The sequence below is a fragment of the Neoarius graeffei genome, chromosome 13, assembly GCF_027579695.1.
Source record: "Neoarius graeffei isolate fNeoGra1 chromosome 13, fNeoGra1.pri, whole genome shotgun sequence".
NCBI classification, from domain to species: Eukaryota; Metazoa; Chordata; class Actinopteri; order Siluriformes; family Ariidae; genus Neoarius; species Neoarius graeffei.
The window spans coordinates 66477063-66496296 of record NC_083581.1 but is presented as its reverse complement, the minus strand read 5'-3'; the positions used below and the strand labels follow the sequence as shown (position 1 = coordinate 66496296).

Genomic DNA, 19234 nt, shown 5'->3' with positions numbered 1-19234 from the left:
TCCGGTGCTGTGTAAACATTGAGAATACGCGGATACGCTGTGCTGAGCTCTAGCTGGCATCGTCATTGGACAACGTCACTGTGACATCCACCTTCCTGATTCGCTGGCGTTGGTCATGTGACACGACTGCTGAAAAACTGCGCGGACTTCCGCCTTGTATCACCTTTCATTACAGAGTATAAAAGTATGAAAATACTGCAAATACTGCCCATTGTGTAGTTATGATTGTCTTTAGGCTTGCCATCCTTCCACTTGCAAGTAGTAAGTGACGCGCATACCCGATATGCACTGAGAGCACACACACAGCGGCTCAGTCCCGAATCACTGCTCGTGCGCTTCACTCGCGCGCTCTGTGAGCTGCGCAGGGCCGGAGTGCGCACCCTCCAGAGGGCACTCGCTGTTCAGGGCGGAGTGATTTGGAGCGCAGGATGCCTGCGGAGCCGAGCGTATCCGTGTATTGGCGTTGCTGTGTGCACGCGAATCGTGTATTGGCGTTGCTGTGTGCACGCTAATCGTTTTAAAAACGTTAATCTGATGATCCGCTGATACGGTCTAATGTAAACCCCACCTAAGAATGGTTATTCCTTTCTGTATTACCCCTGTGATAGCTTGGCGACCTGCCCAGGGTGTAACCTGCCTCGTGCCCAAAGTCAGCTGGGATTGGCTCCAGTTTCCTCCATGACTCTGATGGATAAGTGGTATAGATAATGGATGGATGGATGGATAGTAGTACCACACATTTAAGATCACAAAAGCTTGTTGCTGTTTTTTTTTCCCTCATGGAGGACATTAGAGGACACCTCTTAAGCCAGAGACTCTGCTATTTCAAGAACAGAGTTTTTATAGATAAAATTATGAATGAAATTAAAGCTACACTGCCTTTCAGATTTTTCAAGTGTAGGTCATAAAAAGAATTTTCCCTGACACCCAATTATTTTTGTTTAGTGGACAGAAAGCTCCTGAATTCGAATCACAGACTTCCAATTTTATTAGTTTTTTTTAAAAAATAGAACAATTAATGAATTTAAGGCCACATGGCCCTAAATTCTCTGCTATTTTTTCCTGCTACACCATGACCCAATTCAAGATACTACGTCATGCATCACGTGGTAGGCTTTCCCCGTTCACGCAAGGCATTGTGGGATACAAGTTTGAAACAGGAGAGAAAAATGGAGAACGTCAAAGACCGACTACAGTATCGGAAAGCGAGAATAAAAGACGTTATGTTGCGAAGGAAAGGAAACGCAGGACCAAACTAATAAATATCGGCGGTCAGCGAGCACCTCGGTGTGATCAATTGTTCATTTAGCGACAGAATGATGGAACTGTCAGTGCACGCTCAAAGGTAAATCTGTAGATGGCAGTAATGCAACACTGTGGATACCAGCTGCTGTAAAACCCAAAAGAAGGAGATAAACCTGCGCATGCGCACACGGACTTCCTCTGTCTGCTTGACTGCCCGAAGCAAGCGTTTTTTTTGCATTTGTGTTTATTTTTCATTTTTAACTGTCTTTTGGTTTTATGTTACATCTGATAGCCAAGAAAGAAAGACATGATTTCTTTCTACAGTCCTCATTTTCTATCCCTGATTTTTTCAGCCTTTATGGCAAGTGCTTGTGTTTCAACCTTGGCACTGCTAACCAGGGCTTTGAACCAGAATTTTTTTCCTATTGGTTCGTTCCGAACAGAAACGGCATTTTAACGTTTCCGGTTTTGGGTTCCACCATTAAATAGACGTTCCCGAACCGGTTAGAACAAAAAAATTTCGTTCCCGGAACGGTTAATTACGTTCCCTGTCAGCTGTTTAACAAATGGCTATAAAATTATGTCTCTGTCTCATCCAGCTTAAGCCAAATGTAGGCTAATTCTATTACAACCTTCATTAAATAAGACAAGAAATAATTCAAAACAATTATTATTTCAAATGTTGGCGATTTGGATTCTCAGTATGTCTTCCCATCTACACAAACAGAAAAAGTGCCAAAAATGAAAGATAATTTGTTTAGTGTGTTACCAAAGGCTAGTCAGGCCCTATAGAGGGCTACCGCATGACGTCACCGCGCCGCGAGATTTTGTTAGGCGCCATATTGGAAGACCAAGTACACATCTATGCAAGTACATACATACATAAAACAAACTACACCTGAAATGTAGCCAGGGCCGGTTCTGCCCTAATCTGGACCCGGGTGCAACATCGCGCAACCCCCCCCCCAAAAAAAAAAAAAACACCAGTCTAAATCAGGACAACCATCACATAACTATAACTATAAACATTTTATATCAACTATTTTAACTAAATGGGCTATAATAAATAAGCCTGCAGGCAGCCACGGCGGGCCGCCTCAGAAAAGTAACCATTCAATGACACAACTGAAAGCCTGCAGCCACGGCGGGCTGCCTTAAAAAGTAACCATTTGTCCTACCTTAAAACTCGTTTTGCATTTTCTGCCTCCTTTTTTGTATTTTCGACCCTCCGTTTATTTTCTTTCCTTTTCTGAAAACCCGATTTGTGTCCAGACATTTTGTTCTGCTACCAACGAACTAACTCGTCAGGTCTCGTCTCTCAAGCCCGCGATGATTCCCGTGGGAAGGGCAACAATTGATACATTTTTACAAACAGCCAATAGGGAGGTTGCAACGTTCAGGCTCTTCTTTGCTCAGACACTCAGTAATGGAGACGTGATAGTAGTCCACCCTCCCGCTCTCTCCATTCAGTCAGCGACCGTCACACAGGAAGTGAACCCCAGCGGGTCATAGAAACTTGCGCAGGAGGAGAATGGCTTTTTTATTTGTAGGCTACGGAAACTTTGAGGAACGAAATAAAAACCGGTATTAACCGGTTACCATTATTTTTAATAAGCGTTTCTGTTCCGGAACATAAAAAATAATAAAGTTTCTGGTTTCGTTTCTGTTCCATGTGAAATAGAAAAAGTTCCCGGTTTTCGTTTTCGTTCCTTGAACCGGTTCAAAGCCCTGCTGCTAACTACATGTAGGTAATTTGCCTAATCTGAAATGTTGATCAGAAACTCATCTTATGTACCTGAATAACCCAACTGATTGTGATACCTGTTGATTTCCTGCACAAATACTGATATAACTTTTATACTTAAGTATTAAGTATAAAAGTTATGTCAGTATAAGTATATTCCCCCCTTTCCCTTTATTTCTATTGTTTTAAATTTATCTTATCTATATACTTTTATACTCGCAACGGCCTAAGGTACATAAGAATTTCACTGTAATTACTTGTAATTATATGTGACAAATAAAACTTGAAAACAAAGTCTCTAAGTGAACTTGGCAACCCTGAATACGGCTCGATAGGATCATCCTGAACATCCTTTCAAAACACTTACTATTATTCTATCCACATTCACTGGGTACGAGCAATTGTGCGCTCTGATTGGCTACTCTACTACTAGGATATTAGCTCATATACCGTGAGTAGAGAAAAACAAAATGGCGGAGCGTGTTGCTGAACCAACCGAGGATGAAATAAAAACTCTACTCAAAAACAAAATCCCAAAAAATGTTATCAAATATTTAAAAGAAACAGAAATAGCTAAAAGAATATACCCCCCCCAATATCTCCTGTTCCACAGTCCAGCCCAGTTGGTGGCGGTAATGCAGCTTTAAGTTGGTTTGCCAACCGCCAAAAAAAACCTAAAGAAGAAGAAGAAGAAGGAGAAAACCCCAAAAAATGCAACAAACAAACAAACAAACAAACAAAAAACCTGCAACAAAATATGGAATAAAGGTATTTCAAGGTAAGAACGTATCTTTTTTTATTTTTCAAGTATTATTATTATTGCATTTTTCACAAATTGCTACTGTTATTTTGCCGGTTTGTTTACATTCGAAGTTGTAATGATTTTGTCAAGTGTTTTGTGTAAAGTTTTTATTTATCGAATTTGCTAAAAATAAAAGTAAAAATGCTCTGTTTCTCAAAATCCAGTGAATGTCGATAGAATTAAACAGTTATTCCGCTCAATCTCGTCATACACGGCTTATAGTCAACTCAGTGATGCGCACCTCGTCAGCGATTTCATGGAATAACTGTTAATTGTTTGTCTTTACTCTTCTACACCAAGATGAAGAAAACATCTGGTTCTGCTCAAGGTTTCTTCATGGTATCGTCTCAGAGTTTTTCCTTGCCACTGTCACCTCTGGCTTGCTCATTAAGGATCTTAATCTCTATCTAGATTTCTGTAAAGCTGCTTTGTGAAAAAGTCTGTTCTTAAAAGCACTCGACAAATAAAATTTAACCGAATTCAACAGATGCAAGGAGCAACAAAGATTTTCCATAATGGACACACATAAGAATAGACAAAAGGATATAACACATCAGACAGAGATATCGCTGCCTCCACCTACAGTTGTGGTCAGACGTTTACATACAGTGACATGAATGTCATGGCAATATTTGGGCTTCCAGTCATTTCTCTGAACTGTTCTTTTTCTGTGGCAGAATGACTGTACAGCATACATCTTTAATTAAAAAAAAACACTAGAATTTGGTGCACAAGTTTTAATTTTCTTTGGGTTTTCTGAAATCAACACAGGGTCAAAATTATACATACACGTTCAAAAATATACATCCAGCACACCTAATATTTGGGTAAAATGTCTCTTCGCAAGATTCACCTTGACCAAATATTTTTGTTTACCATGAACAAGCTTCTGGCAGAATTCTGGGATATTTCACGGCTCTTCATGGTAGAATTGGTAGAGTTCAATTAATTTTTTTTTCTTGGTATAGACTCGACTTATAAGCACGGTCCATATATTTTCAATAGGGTTGAAGTCAGGACTTGTTTTAAGCTTAATATTAGCCTGCTTTATCCTCCACAACCAGCTCTGATGCGTGTTTGGGTTCATTGTCCTGTTGTAACTCCCAAGTTGTGTTCAAGTGTCTGATGGTTTATGCTGAAGAATTCTGAGGTAGTCCTCCTTCTTCATTATTCCATCCACTTTGTGCAATGAACCAGTTCCACTGGCAGTAAAACAGCCCCAGAGCATGATGATCCTACCACCACCACCAGCTGGTACAGTGTTCCTCTGTACATGGTGGTCATTGTGGCCAAACAACTCAATCTTTGTCTCATCTGACCATACAGCTATCCTCCAGAAGGCTTTTTCTTTGTCCATGTGGTCAGCTTCAAATTTTAGTTAAGCTTGAAGGTGTCAATTTTGGAGCAACCTTGGATAGCAACCTCTTAGTCCATGGTGATCTGAACTGTAGACAATGATCCATCAGCTTCCAGTTCATGGCAGGGCTGTGCCATGGTGGTTCCCAGGTTGTTCCTGACCATCCAAACCAATTTCCTTTCAGCTGAGGGTGACAGTTTGGGTTTTCTTGAAGCAAAGTGTCTTGGCAAAGTGACTACACCTCACAATAACTTGGATACAATTGTTTGAACTGATCTTAGAATTTGCAGTGGTTTAGAAATGGCTCCAAGAGACATTCTGGAGTTGTGTATATCTGCGATCCTCTTTCTCAGATCTGCACTGAGCTCCTTGGACTTTCCCATTTTACTGTGTGCTGGTCAATCCAATGAGTGCTGTAAACAAACCCTTTTTATGAAGGTACAGAGAAGCTACCAGCTGTAGTCAATCATGATCACTAACAGGAAGTTAAGAGACCTCGGCCTTGGTAAGATAAGAGACATTTTGGAAGTTTCAGCACCTCTGAATTAATAATCTAAGTGAGCGTATATAAATTTTTGACCCTGTATGTATAATTTTGACCCTGTGTTGATTTCAGAAAACTCAAAGAAAATTAAAACTTGTGCACCAAATTCTAGTGTTTTTTTTTATGAAAGATGTATGCTGTACAATCATTCTGCCACAGAAAAAGAACAGTTCAGAGAAATGACTGAAAGCCCAAATATTGCCATGACCTTCATATCCAAGATGACATTCATGTCACCGTGTGTAAACTTCTGACCGCAACTGTATCTACCTTTAATAACACTCCTCACTCACTCGTTAACTGATGTAATGCCTGAAAAGATGTCATGCACAGAAAAAAAAGGGTCCAACAATTATACATAACTGCCATATTTTTCCATACACCACATACAACTCCAGAGAACCAGGCGGACTCCCAGGAGTTATGTAAAATATACATTCACACGGCTGCAGCAAGTGTGTGAAGTAAGAAGGATGGTGTAAAAATACACTGCAGGAAGCGTACAGAAGGGTAGAGTGGCAGGTAGGAATTGAAGAACTTCAGCAAAAATGTTACAGAATTGTAAAAAAAAAAAAAAAAAAAAAACCTGCCTTGCTCAGAATGAAGGCCAAGAGACTCCGAGGCACAGAGAAAAACACCTGCACAGACACACACATGCGTATTGAAGTACGTGTAAAGGCAGCAAGATTTTTACCTGCAGCAGCCAGTAGCACCTGCGGTGAAAGGTGGGGATGATGGAGGAGTGCACGTAACAGCCGTAGAGACACTAGAGAAAGAGATATGAGAGAGAGAGAGAGAGAGAGAGAGAGAGTTAGTACTGTTATGGACACCAAAATGATAGTATATCTAAGAAAAAAATAGAAGAAATATAGTTCGGGAGACATTCTCCTTTTCATTTTATAGGTTGTCACCCTGGGGCAGGTCTTGTTCTACAGTAGCAGCTCGTCAATGTGCTATTTGGCTGTGTATATTCCTGAACACTATTTCCTCCTCCAACCCTCCCTTGATTGAGGAAAAAATGGTTGGAGTTTATTCATTTCAAAGAGGGTGGAATTTCTGCAAGTTGGTACTTAAGTGACAGGAAGAGGAGCAGTTAAGACCAATCTGGGGCTGATCAAGAACACAATTTCATCTTTATACACAACTGGAGCTTCTCCATCGGGAAGACTATGTGATATCATTTTATCTACCACTCAGAAGAGTCAGCTGCCTCCCTGTGATCACACAGTCGCTCTACATTGCCATCGATGCTGCTGATGGTAGACCTCAGCTCAAACATGAAGGCGTAACTCAGAAAGCAGTGGTGCTCACACCAGACCGATAACGATACCTATAGCCCAGGCCTGGGTTTATCCGTATCGGTGAGATTGCTTCCGGAGCCATTTTTCCAGGCCTGGACCTGATCCGATAAAAAATCTGACCAATCAGGAAGTTGTTTACCGTACATGTGACATTGACTGAGCACGTGCTATTTTTCCCCGGACATCTTTGTACATCCTTGTTGCATCATGAAGTCACGGAATACAGATTCATGGAAAATAATACAAAGTACAGATCTTTTATTCATGGATATGTGATTTTCTATGAAATATCTCATCTCATTATCTCTAGCCACCTTATCCTGTTCTACAGGGTCGCAGGCAAGCTGGAGCCTATCCCAGCTGACTATGGGTGAAAGGCGGGGTACACCCTGGACAAGTCGCCAGGTCATCACAGGGCTAACACATAGACACAGACAACCATTCACACTCACATTCACACCTACGGTCAATTTAGAGTCACCAGTTAACCTAACCTGCATGTCTTTGGACTGTGGGGGAAACCGGAGCACCCGGAGGAAACCCACGCGGACACGGGGAGAACATGCAAACTCCGCACAGAAAGGCCCTCGCCGGCCACGGGGCTCGAACCCGGACCTTCTTGCTGTGAGGCGACAGCGCTAACCACTACACCACTGTGCCGCCCCTTCTGTGAAATATCAATAGTAAATTAATAAAGTAAACCTATAAACACAGGTAAGATATTTTAATTATGAACTTCGGCAGTCCAAAAATTTAATTGTTTTAGACTTCTTAATTTTTTATCCATGATGCATCATCTGTATGAAATCGGTAATCAATCTGTAATATACTGAAACATCCGTGACCAATCCATAAATTATTAGGATCCATGATGCATCTGTATTAAAATCTGTAACCACTCCGTATTTTGTATCCTTTTTTATTGTATTTCCATAATCCGTGACTTATCCGTATTCTATCAACCACTGGAGTGTGTACATGGGTTGTTTTGAAGTGCAATCTGTACAGTATGACCCGGAATAATGTGCTACTACTTGGAAAAAACTTCCATGACTATTCCGAAGTTGCATGCTTTTATTTCCCTGAGTGTCAGGACCGAGCAATATTATAGTCGGGATTATAGTTGTGGTGTGACTACTCCAGACTGGAAATAAATTCAGGCAGAGGTACAGTCATAGTTGTAGTTATAGGTAGAGTTATAGTTATCGGTGTTGTGGGACCGGGCCCTTAAATTTGACACAGCTTTAAAAAAAAAAAAAAAAGATTCTTGCAATAGTGTCCACCGCTTTCCATATTTAACTAGTTTGCTAAACTACTGTCTGGTTTGTGCTGATTCATCTGCGGGTGTGGTGTATCTCGAATGCTATTGGCTGCTGTGTAAATCAGTCAAGCACTTCAACACGTTGTCACTGACTTCCTGTTTCAAAAAGAAATACATCAAGGAACAGAATCAAGCCATTTCCCTCAAGCCATTTGATGTGGACTTCAAATCTGCAACTGTGACTGTAACCTAAGGTTTGAGACAATAATCTTCATACTACAAATACAAATCTACTAGAAGTCCATTGTTCTTGTTGCAAATCACAAAATCACAATTTATATATTTTATACACCTTTTATGCTCCATTCATAAATCAGTGAATTACTAATGCTGCCGAAAAACAAGATCAACTGTGAGCTACTGCTCACTTACGTATCTCCCCCACTCTCACTTATATCAGAATGCAAGCAATCGAAGGAATAGGACGCTTATTATGAATGTTGATTTCAACAAATAATTAACCCTGAAACAAGTAAGTAAAGAGCAGTGTCTCTCCCCAGGGATTTCAAATAGCATCCTGGTAAACTGTCATTTTGAAATAGCATTTCGCTTCTTGAAATAGCATCAAAATCCACCCTATATGTTTTGGAAATACGTTTAGCCGGTAAACAGGAAGTTGATGTGGGACAGACCTGAAAACGGTACAGGCGGTATAGAACCCCAAGCTGAAGCTCGGTACCAAATATCAAGCAGCTGTGATCTGTGGTTGCTGAGAAAAGTGTGACGAAAATTTTGTAAATCCACGCTATACAACCCCGATTCCAAAAAAGTTGGGACAAAGTACAAATTATAAATAAAAACGGAATGCAATGATGTGGAAGTTTCAAAATTCCATATTTTATTCAGAATAGAACATAGATGACATATCAAATGTTTAAACTGAGAAAATGTATCATTTAAAGAGGAAAAATTAGGTGATTTTAAATTTCATGACAACACCACATCTCAAAAAAGTTGGGACAAGGCCATGTGAGACATCCACTGTGAGACATCCCCTTTTCTCTTTACAACAGTCTGTAAACGTTTGGGGACTGAGGAGACAAGTTGCTCAAGTTTAGGGATAGGAATGTTAACCCATTCTTGTCTAATGTAGGATTCTAGTTGCTCAACTGTCTTAGGTCATTTTTGTCGTATCTTCCGTTTTATGATGCGCCAAATGTTTTCTATGGGTGAAAGATCTGGACTGCAGGCTGGCCAGTTCAGTACCCGGACCCTTCTTCTACGCAGCCATGATGCTGTAATTGATGCAGTATGTGGTTTGGCATTGTCATGTTGGAAAATGCAAGGTCTTCCCTGAAAGAGACGTCGTCTGGATGGGAGCATATGTTGCTCTAGAACCTGGATATACCTTTCAGCATTGATGGTATCTTTCCAGATGTGTAAGCTGCCCATGCTACACACACTAATGCAACCCCATACCATCAGAGATGCAGGCTTCTGAACTGAGCGCTGATAACAACTTGGGTCGTCCTTCTCCTCTTTAGTCCGAATGACACGGCGTCCCTGATTTCCATGAAGAACTTCAAATTTTGATTCCTCTGACCACAGAACAGTTTTCCACTTTGCCACAGTCCATTTTAAATGAGCCTTGGCCCAGAGAAGACGTCTGCGCTTCTGGATCATGTTTAGATACGGCTTCTTCTTTGAACTATACAGTAGAGTTTTAGCTGGCAACGGCGGATGGCATGGCACGGTGAATTGTGTTCACAGATAATGTTCTCTGGGAATATTCCTGAGCCCATTTTGTGATTTCCAATACAGAAGCATGCCTGTATGTGATGCAGTGCCGTCTAAGGGCCCGAAGATCACGGGCACCCTGTATGGTTTTCCGGCCTTGACCCTTACGCACAGATTCTTCCAGTTTCTCTGAATCTTTTGATGATATTATGCACTGTAGATGATGATATGTTCAAACTCTTTGCAATTTTACACTGTCGAACTCCTTTCTGATATTGCTCCACTATTTGTCGGTGCAGAATTAGGGGGATTGGTGATCCTCTTCCCATCTTTACTTCTGAGATCCGCTGCCACTCCAAGATGCTCTTTTTATACCCAGTCATGTTAATGACCTATTGCCAATTGACCTAATGAGTTGCAATTTGGTCCTCCAGCTGTTCCTTTTTTGTACCTTTAACTTTTCCAGCCTCTTATTGCCCCTGTCCCAACTTTTTTGAGATGTGTTGCTGTCATGAAATTTCAAATGAGCCAATATTTGGCATGAAATTTCAAAATGTCTCACTTTCGACATTTGATATGTTGTCCATGTTCTATTGTGAATACAATATCAGTTTCTGAGATTTGTAAATTATTGCATTCTGTTTTTATTTACAATTTGTACTTTGTCCCAACTTTTTTGGAATCGGGGTTGTATGGTTTGTAAATACATTCAGTCGGTAAACAGGAAGTCGATGTGCAACAGAGCTGAAAACGGTATACATGGTATAGAACCCTAAGCTGAAGCTTGCTACCACGTACCAAGTGGCTATGATTTGTGGTTGCTGAAAGAAAGGGTGTTTCGGATGGACGGAGATATGGATGGAGGGACAGCGGTAAAAAAAACAACAAAACAGTATACCCCCTCCTTTGGAGTGGGGTTATAAAAATTACACAATTACAACTTAAGGTTTGGAGTTCTCCATAACTGTAACATTTTGAAAGTTGTACTCCAAGTGAATTGCTTGAGATGGCTAAAGGGACGAGGCTGAAATGAAACTTTGTATGAGTCACAGCTATAAACTGTCAAAACTTTGCATGTCTTTCCATCATACATATCTGATGAAGGCCTCGCAAACCACAACAGCAGAAAGGCAGCTGAGGGCTTTGGTGGTTTTCTCTTTGTCTTCTATGCTGTTTGGGAGCGCTTAAGCTGGGGAGCTTTGGCCTTTCAGGAATAAATAAAATCTCCAATTCTTTAGTTACAGCAGCTCCGCAATGTACTATGGAAGAAGTAAGGGAAAAAAACAACAGTGTCTGAATAAAAGACAGTACACAATGCTTTAAAAAATCTAAATAAATGGAGGAGTCTGAGGGCAGAGCTGCATTTCATCAACAAGGTGATGCACAGAATTGAAAACTGATATGATATCCTACGATGCATTTTGTAGTCAAATGAGTCTCGTGTGATTGCTGTATCGTGTGCAATATACAAATCAGCTCTTATCACATGACACCAAATTCTTAGGTTGTTTCTTTTTTCTAATTGTTCGCCACAAAAGATGACTGCAGCACTGGGAACTGTGATTCTGAATATCGGATATCGTGAGCCATGTGTGTTCTGAGGTGATGTTTAAGCTGTTATCTGGCTAAAATGCCTCTCAAATATCCTGCAGTAGCTGGAGTAGTGCATTTACACCACTGTTTTAATGCAGATAATCTCTATCTGTATTAGAGATACAATCTAATACAAATTAATTATTCAGAATGAACAGGGAATGTGTTATTTAACAGTTATTCCACGGAATCGAGTCGTACATGAGCATACATGCCAACCCCTACAGATTTCCCGTATTCCAGACGGATTTTGGCATTTTAAAAATGGTACGGGCGTAGTGGTATTCAACTACGGATTTTTCTACATTTTCAGCTTAAAATTATTTTGATTTGTTACCATCAAAAAAATCGTCATGAAATACGAAAATGCATGGGAGCCGCCATTTTCTACATTTAGAATTACTCAACCGGTACTTCCGCTAGTACCAACAAGCCATTCCGAATGTCTGAGCATGCGCAATTGTGATTTTCCTACACACCGAGCGGGAAATAACAGCACATGTAGCGTAACAATAGACAGGTCAAGAGGTAAAGATGTCGGCACCACCGAAGAAAAAACTCGAAACATCTAAAACTGGAGGTCGCTTTCTTCCCGAATGGACAGAAACATTCAATGGAATAATTATCGCTTCCAAAATGGGTGCTGAGTATGTCAACTGCACAATTTGTTGTAGAGACGTGAAAGTGTTTGCCTCTGGAATTTACGACGTGAGGGAACACATGAAATCTCAAATGCATGTGAAGAATGCAAACCAGAAAAAGAGACAGCCGTCAATTAATTTCTTCACGCAAAAGCCAACAAAGGTTGTATCTGACACTATCTTAAAGTGGTGAGGAAGATCCACACTCAGTGCGTTTACATGCACATAGAGAGAATCGAATTTCTGCCTTTGCTCGACTGAAATCGAAGTTCAAAATGCCATGTATACACCTTAATTCGGCTGAAATTGAACCGAACTTGATTTCTCGGAATCGAGCTACGTGACCTAGATTATGCGATTTTAGCCAAGCTACTTAGTGCATGTAAACCCTATCGAGCTACATATTCGAGCTACTTACTTCAGCACTGCCCCTTCCGGAAGTGACGAGTGACGAGACCACAAGCGGGAAACACAACAGCCTCGGTTGGCATGACAACGGCATGAATCTTTTCTTTTTGCAGCATTGTTTGCACTGTTAAAATTTAGCTCACTTACTGTATCACCAAATACATCTGTACAGATGTTGCATAGCTGTGAATTGTGTACATAAACAAGTCACTGTATTTGTGTGTGTGTGTGTATATATATAGATGTCCAACATCTGAAGAATGTCAATAAAAACAAAACAATTGAACTTTTTGTGTGTTTATTAAGACATAAGTTAAATTGTAAGCAAAAAAAAAAATTTTTGTAAGCAAAAAAATGGACAAAATATACAATTGTGCAAAATAAGTTGTCTTACAAAACAGTGGTCTGCGCAGGACAGTTTGTAGCCATACAGTCTGTTAGAGCAAGCCTAACAGCTTGAACACGGAACTTGTGAACACGGAACTGCCAGTGTTGCCAGATTGGGCGGTTTTAAGTGCATTTTGGTGGATTTGAACATGTTTTGGGCTGGAAAACGTCAGCAGTATCTGGCAACACTGCTGATAACTTTGTTTATACTCTTGAATAGCTCTTCTTCATGATGACAACCGGAAGTGTACCAACACGATGGGGTGTGTAGCGCCACCTGTGGCTCGGGTGCACAAAGTACCTCACACAATAGCTCGATTTCCTTGTGTGCATGTAGGATTGGATTTCTCTGGCACCCCTGCTGGGACCCTTAGCTCGATTACCGAGAGTAGCTCGATTTGGATGTGCATGTAAACGCACTGACTGACTGCAGAAAGAACATGAATGCAGATACTCTAATGGCCCTTTTCCACTACCCTTTTTCAGCTCACTTCAGCTCGCTTCAGCTCACTTCAGCCCGACACGGCTCGCGTTTCGACTACCAAAAAACAGCACGACTCAGCTCGCTTCAGCCCTGCTTAGCCCCTAAAATTCGCACCGTTTTGGAGTGGGGCTGAAGCGAGCCAAACCGAGCCGAGTGAGGCTGGGGGCGTGAGCAGACACTCCCCTGTGCACTGATTGGTGAGGAGGAGTGTCCTCACACGCCCACACACGCCCCGCGAGCACGCTGGGATCTGTAAACACCGTAAACCCGGAAGAAGAAGAATTACGAGAATTTCTGAAGCCTTATGCGCCTCGCCTCATCTATACGCTCTTGCCAGTATCTGTTGGCGTTGTCGGTGACAACAAGCCACAGAACCAAGACCAGCAACACTAACGACTCCATGTCCATGTTTATTGTTTACTATTCGGGTCGTGAGACTACCACTTAAAAGCTCACTGATGTCACTGTTTGTGCTGCTTAACGACATCACGTGACGTCCACCCACTTTCGCTAACTCCACCCAAAGTGTCCACCCACTTCCAGCCAGCACGGTTCAGCGCGGTTGTAGTCGAAATGCAACTCCAACAGCCCCACTCAGCTCGACTCAGCACGGCACGGCTCAGCCCGACTCAGCCGTGTTTGTAGTGGAAAAGCGGCATAACTGCACTCCTGCAGACCAAGATGAACAGTGACTTATGCTGCAAATTAGAGATAACCCATGACCATGTAAAGTTGGGTAGAAGTGCAACATGTTCATACAATCAGGAACACTGCTGAACAATGTGCCAAGTGAACCCCAAATTATTGGATTATGTGAGAAGAGACACTAAATTTTGTTGAACTGATATAGGGTTAAGAAAACACTGACTGTTGTTTAATTGAGTGTTAACAGTACATATGGATGTACAGAAATAAACTAGTGCATATATTAGGTAAGATCTGATACATTTTTATTATGCATGAAATATTACTATCGATTTGGTATGGAAATTATGGATTTCTTTACCAGGGAGTACAGGTGAGAGCCGTGAGGGGTTGACATGTATGCATGAGGTACAAGGCACGTAGTACTGAGTTGGCTATAATCTATGTACGACGAGAGTGAGCGGAATAACTATTTTATTCTATCCACATTCACTGGATTTTGAGAAACAGAGTATTTTTATTTTTTGCAAATTCGATAAATAAAAACTTTATACAAAACGTCCGACAAAATCATTTCCACTTCGAATGTAAACAAGCCGGCGAAATGACAGGAGCAATTTGTGAAAAATGTGATGATAATAATAATAATAATAATAATAATAATAATAATAATAATTCTTGAAAATAAAAAAAAGATACGTTCTTACCATTAAATACTTTCATTCCATATTTTGTTGCCTTTTTTAATTTTTGGGGTTTTGTTTTTGAGTAGAGTTTTTATTTCGTCCTCGGTTGGTTCAGCAACACGCACCGCCATTTTCTTCTTCTTCTTTAGTGTTTTTTGGCAGTTAGCAAACCAACTTAAAGGTGCATTACCGCCACCAACTGAAAAAAATAAACTATACTCTTTTAGCTGTTTCTGTTTCTTTTAAGAGGTGGCACAGTGGTGTAGCGGTTAGCACTGATACCTCACAGAAAGAAGGTTCTGGGTTCGAGCCCAGTGGCCAAAGGGGGTCTTTCTGTGTGGAGTTTGCATGTTCTGTATGTCCCGTGTCTGTATGGGTTTCCTCCGGGTGCTCCGGTTTCCCCCACAGTCCAAAGACATGCAGGTTAGGCTAACTGGTGACTCTAAATTGACCGTAGGTGTGAATGTGAAGATGTGTGAATGGTTGTTTGTCTCTGTGTGTCAGCCCTGCGATGACCTGGCGACTTGTCCAGGGTGTACCCCGTCTCTCGCCCGTAGTCAGCTAGGGATAGACTCCAGCTTGCCCGCGACCCTGCACAGGATAAGCGGTTACAGATAATGGATGGATTGATGTTTCTTTTAAATATTCTCTACTCACAGTATATGAGCTGATATCCTAGTAGTAGAGTAGCCAATCAGAGTACACAATTGCTCATATCCAGTGAATGTGGATAGAATAAAAACAGATCTTAATAATAGGCGCACTATTCATTTTTTTCTCCCCCATTTGTCAATTTTGTCCATTGGTTCATGGGTGTGGTGGAGCTCCAGACCCAAGCTTGAGCAGATCCTCCTGGACTTGATCTTCCACATGTGATTTCTCATCTCATCTCATTATCTCTAGCCGCTTTATCCTGTTCTACAGGGTCGCAGGCAAGCTGGAGCCTATCCCAGCTGACTACGGGCGAAAGGCGGGGTACACCCTGGACAAGTCGCCAGGTCATCACAGGGCTGACACATAGACACAGACAACCATTCACACTCACACTCACACCTACGGTCAATTTAGAGTCACCAGTTAACCTAACCTGCATGTCTTTGGACTGTGGGGGAAACCGGAGCACCCGGAGGAAACCCACGCGGACACGGGGAGAACATGCAAACTCCACACAGAAAGGCCCTTGCCGGCCACGGGGCTCGAACCCGGACCTTCTTGCTGTGAGGCGACAGCGCTAACCACTACACCACCGTGCCGCCCTACATGTGATTTAATTATTAAAAAATAGGTACCCTCTGGGTACATGTGGCTACTGCTTACTGTATAAATAAAATTGTTTTCTGATCCCATGTCCATACAGTAAATATAGCATATATATTATTTACTCTATGAGGCAGCAGCCACAAAAATGAAGCGTAATCCAAAAATGAACAATTTAAAAATCACAGAAGTAAAATATACCAAGTGTCTCTACTTTAAATTATTCTCCTCTTACCTCTTACAGTTTTCAAAACTGAAACTGCTGAACCGAGGCTGACATACACACGCTGTCACCATGACCCAAACTCTTATTTCCTGGAAAAGGCCCGGCGCAAGAGCTCAGTGGTTTCAATACTCTTTTTTGACAACTTTCTGTAACAACTTTTGAAGTGCGTCACATCGACATCACACATAGGACCACTGACCGAAGAAGGCGAGGAAAGGAGGACAACCTGGAGTATGTTTTAAAATAGGAACGCACTTTCCCTTTGTAATAAGCATAAACATGTCTGAAAGCGATTTCTTTAGTCTAGTCCATTTATTTTGAATGATGAACCGAATTGTACGGTATACACTCACCGGCAGAGCGGCACGGTGGTGTAGCGGTTAGCACCGTCGCCGCACAGCAAGAAGGTCCGGGTTCGAGCCCCGTGGCCGGCGAGGGCCTTTCTGTGCGGAGTTTGCATGTTCTCCCCGTGTCCGCGTGGGTTTCCTCCGGGTGCTCCGGTTTCCCCCACAGTCCAAAGACATGCAGGTTAGGTTAACTGGTGACTCTAAATTGACCGTAGGTGTGAATGTGAGTGTGAATGGTTGTCTGTGTCTATGTGTCAGCCCTGTGATGACCTGGCGACTTGTCCAGGGTGTACCCCGCCTTTCGCCCGTAGTCAGCTGGGATAGGCTCCAGCTCGCCTGCGACCCTGTAGAACAGGATAAAGCGGCTAGAGATAATGAGATGAGACACTCACCGGCCATTTTAATAGGAACGCGTGTATGCGTATGCGCATTGCTTGATTGTTACACTCATTCTTACAACACGATGACATAGTGGCTACAGCCTCTCTGAGACAGTAGCCACAAAAATGAACTTGTACTAATTGTGTATGTTTTCCATCAATCTTGGAACTGTAATTAATTTAGTTTTGTATACTGTGTTAATGAAAAATAACCTCGTTTTCTATCTGTCCTGTCTTTGCCGGGGGTAAATAATAAAGTTCACATTTTATTTAATATACAAACAAACAAAAACCCTTTCGGTTTATACCGCTCCCGCTTCTTGGTGAGGTAAACAGATACAGATAGTGACATTGCATTACAATACTAATCCTGATAGAACCCACTTAATCCAGATGCATGAAACTTGGTAACAAGGTTGAAGTGGAGCCAAAAGTATCACCCTTTTATTGGGAAACAGTAGTTCAAGAGCATAACTGATCCCATCTCTGGGTTCGGGGCGTGTCCTTGTTTGCTCTTACTGTTGATTCGTGTGGTGCAGAGCAATCACAGGTACCGTAGAGGTTTGGTTTCTCTTTCAATGATCTGGAATGAACAGTAGTTGCAGAATGGAGCAGCTGGTTTTGTGTGTGTCAGATGAAACATGTTTAGCTCTCACCCTTCCACATCAGTGGCTGTTGTGCAATAGAGAGAGAGAGAGAGAGAGAGAGAGAGAGAGAGACCTAGATAATGGGGTGCGATTTGGTAATGACTAAATTGGGTGGAAATTGGGGGAAAAGAGTACACCCAAACAGCAAAGCAAGTGTGTTGGAATAATCAGTCATTTGTTGGCATTAAACAGCCCTGATTAATTATACCAATGCACCCTAGCACAGCGAGTCAGGCAGAGTTAGCAAGACAAGGCCAGCACAGATTAAGACCACAGACATCCGTATCAGTAAGTACTCACTCTCTCTCTCTCCATCATCCTTAAACAAACAAACGAGTTGGTTCAAGTCTGCGTCTGAGGTTACAGATAGTAGATCTCAGCCAAGGTGCCAAGGACAATGGATGCTTTGGTTTGCAACTGGGTCAGAGTGAACAACAGTGGCACACTGACGCACTGTATTTCTGTTTATTTAGACCTGGACTGAAATGTTGGGTGTCATCTTGGCGCTATACCACGTTCTCAATGTTTTCTGACCGAAGCTTTCATTTAGAGGCCCGAAATTCTTGGACTGGGCTTGTGCAGCAGAAGACGTACTTAACAATGGGCTTAACAGGAACTCCCATCTCATCTCATTATCTCTAGCCGCTTTATCCTGTTCTACAGGGTCGCAGGCAAGCTGGAGCCTATCCCAGCTGACTACGGGCGAAAGGCGGGGTACACCCTGGACAAGTCGCCAGGTCATCACAGGGCTGACACATAGATACAGATAACCATTCACACTCACATTCACACCTACGGTCAATTTAGAGTCACCAGTTAACCTAACCTGCATGTCTTTGGACTGTGGGGGAAACCGGAGCACCCGGAGGAAACCCACGCAGACACGAGGAGAACATGCAAACTCCGCACAGAAAGGCCCTCGCCGGCCACGGGGCTCGAACCCAGGACCTTCTTGCTGTGAGGCGACAGCGCTAACCACTACACCACCGTGCCGCCAGGAACTCCCAATTAAATGATATTTTACTTATAATCTTACAGTTTTAACTGTTATTAGATATTCCTTAAGTCTAGTTTACACAGAGGTGGACAAAATACCCAACTTCATTACTTAAGCCCCACTGGTCAAATGTTACACTCTTAAAAAATGACTCTTCAGCCCAATAAAAATTGCTCATAAAAAAGAGAAGATTTTACCTAAAATGCTGTTATCTGAACTTGGCCCAATTAAAATAATAAGTACAGCTCATTATTTTGTGTGTTAAGTGTCTTTCAGATTTTGCATAAACATTGTCTGTAATTTTTAGCAATACCTCCGTTCTGGAGATTTGGGAACACTAAACTAAATATTTTGAGATCTTCTGACGAGATCGAGATGCTGACCTTTTCTGCTCCTTGGATCTGCCTGATCCATCCTGAAGCCCTACGTCTGTCTGGAGTCTCATCACATCGCTCCTGTAGAGGACGGCCCCATATGGACAGTTGAAAGTCGCACTTGGAAGACACTCTGGACACTTACCGGTACAGTAATGTTCTTATGGCGGA

At 42.0% G+C, this 19234-nt stretch overlaps 1 protein-coding gene across 3 annotated transcripts in view; it reads right to left on the bottom strand.

Moving 5' to 3' along the window:
• camta1a (calmodulin binding transcription activator 1a) overlaps nucleotides 1-19234 on the bottom strand; it is a 1048086-nt gene that overhangs the window by 281801 nt on the left and 747051 nt on the right. For all 3 annotated transcript variants that reach the window (XM_060938363.1, XM_060938365.1, XM_060938364.1), the window contains exon 6: nucleotides 6387-6458. In XM_060938363.1, the coding sequence (XP_060794346.1) occupies nucleotides 6387-6458 (72 nt within the window). The remainder of the gene's footprint in view (nucleotides 1-6386; nucleotides 6459-19234) is intronic.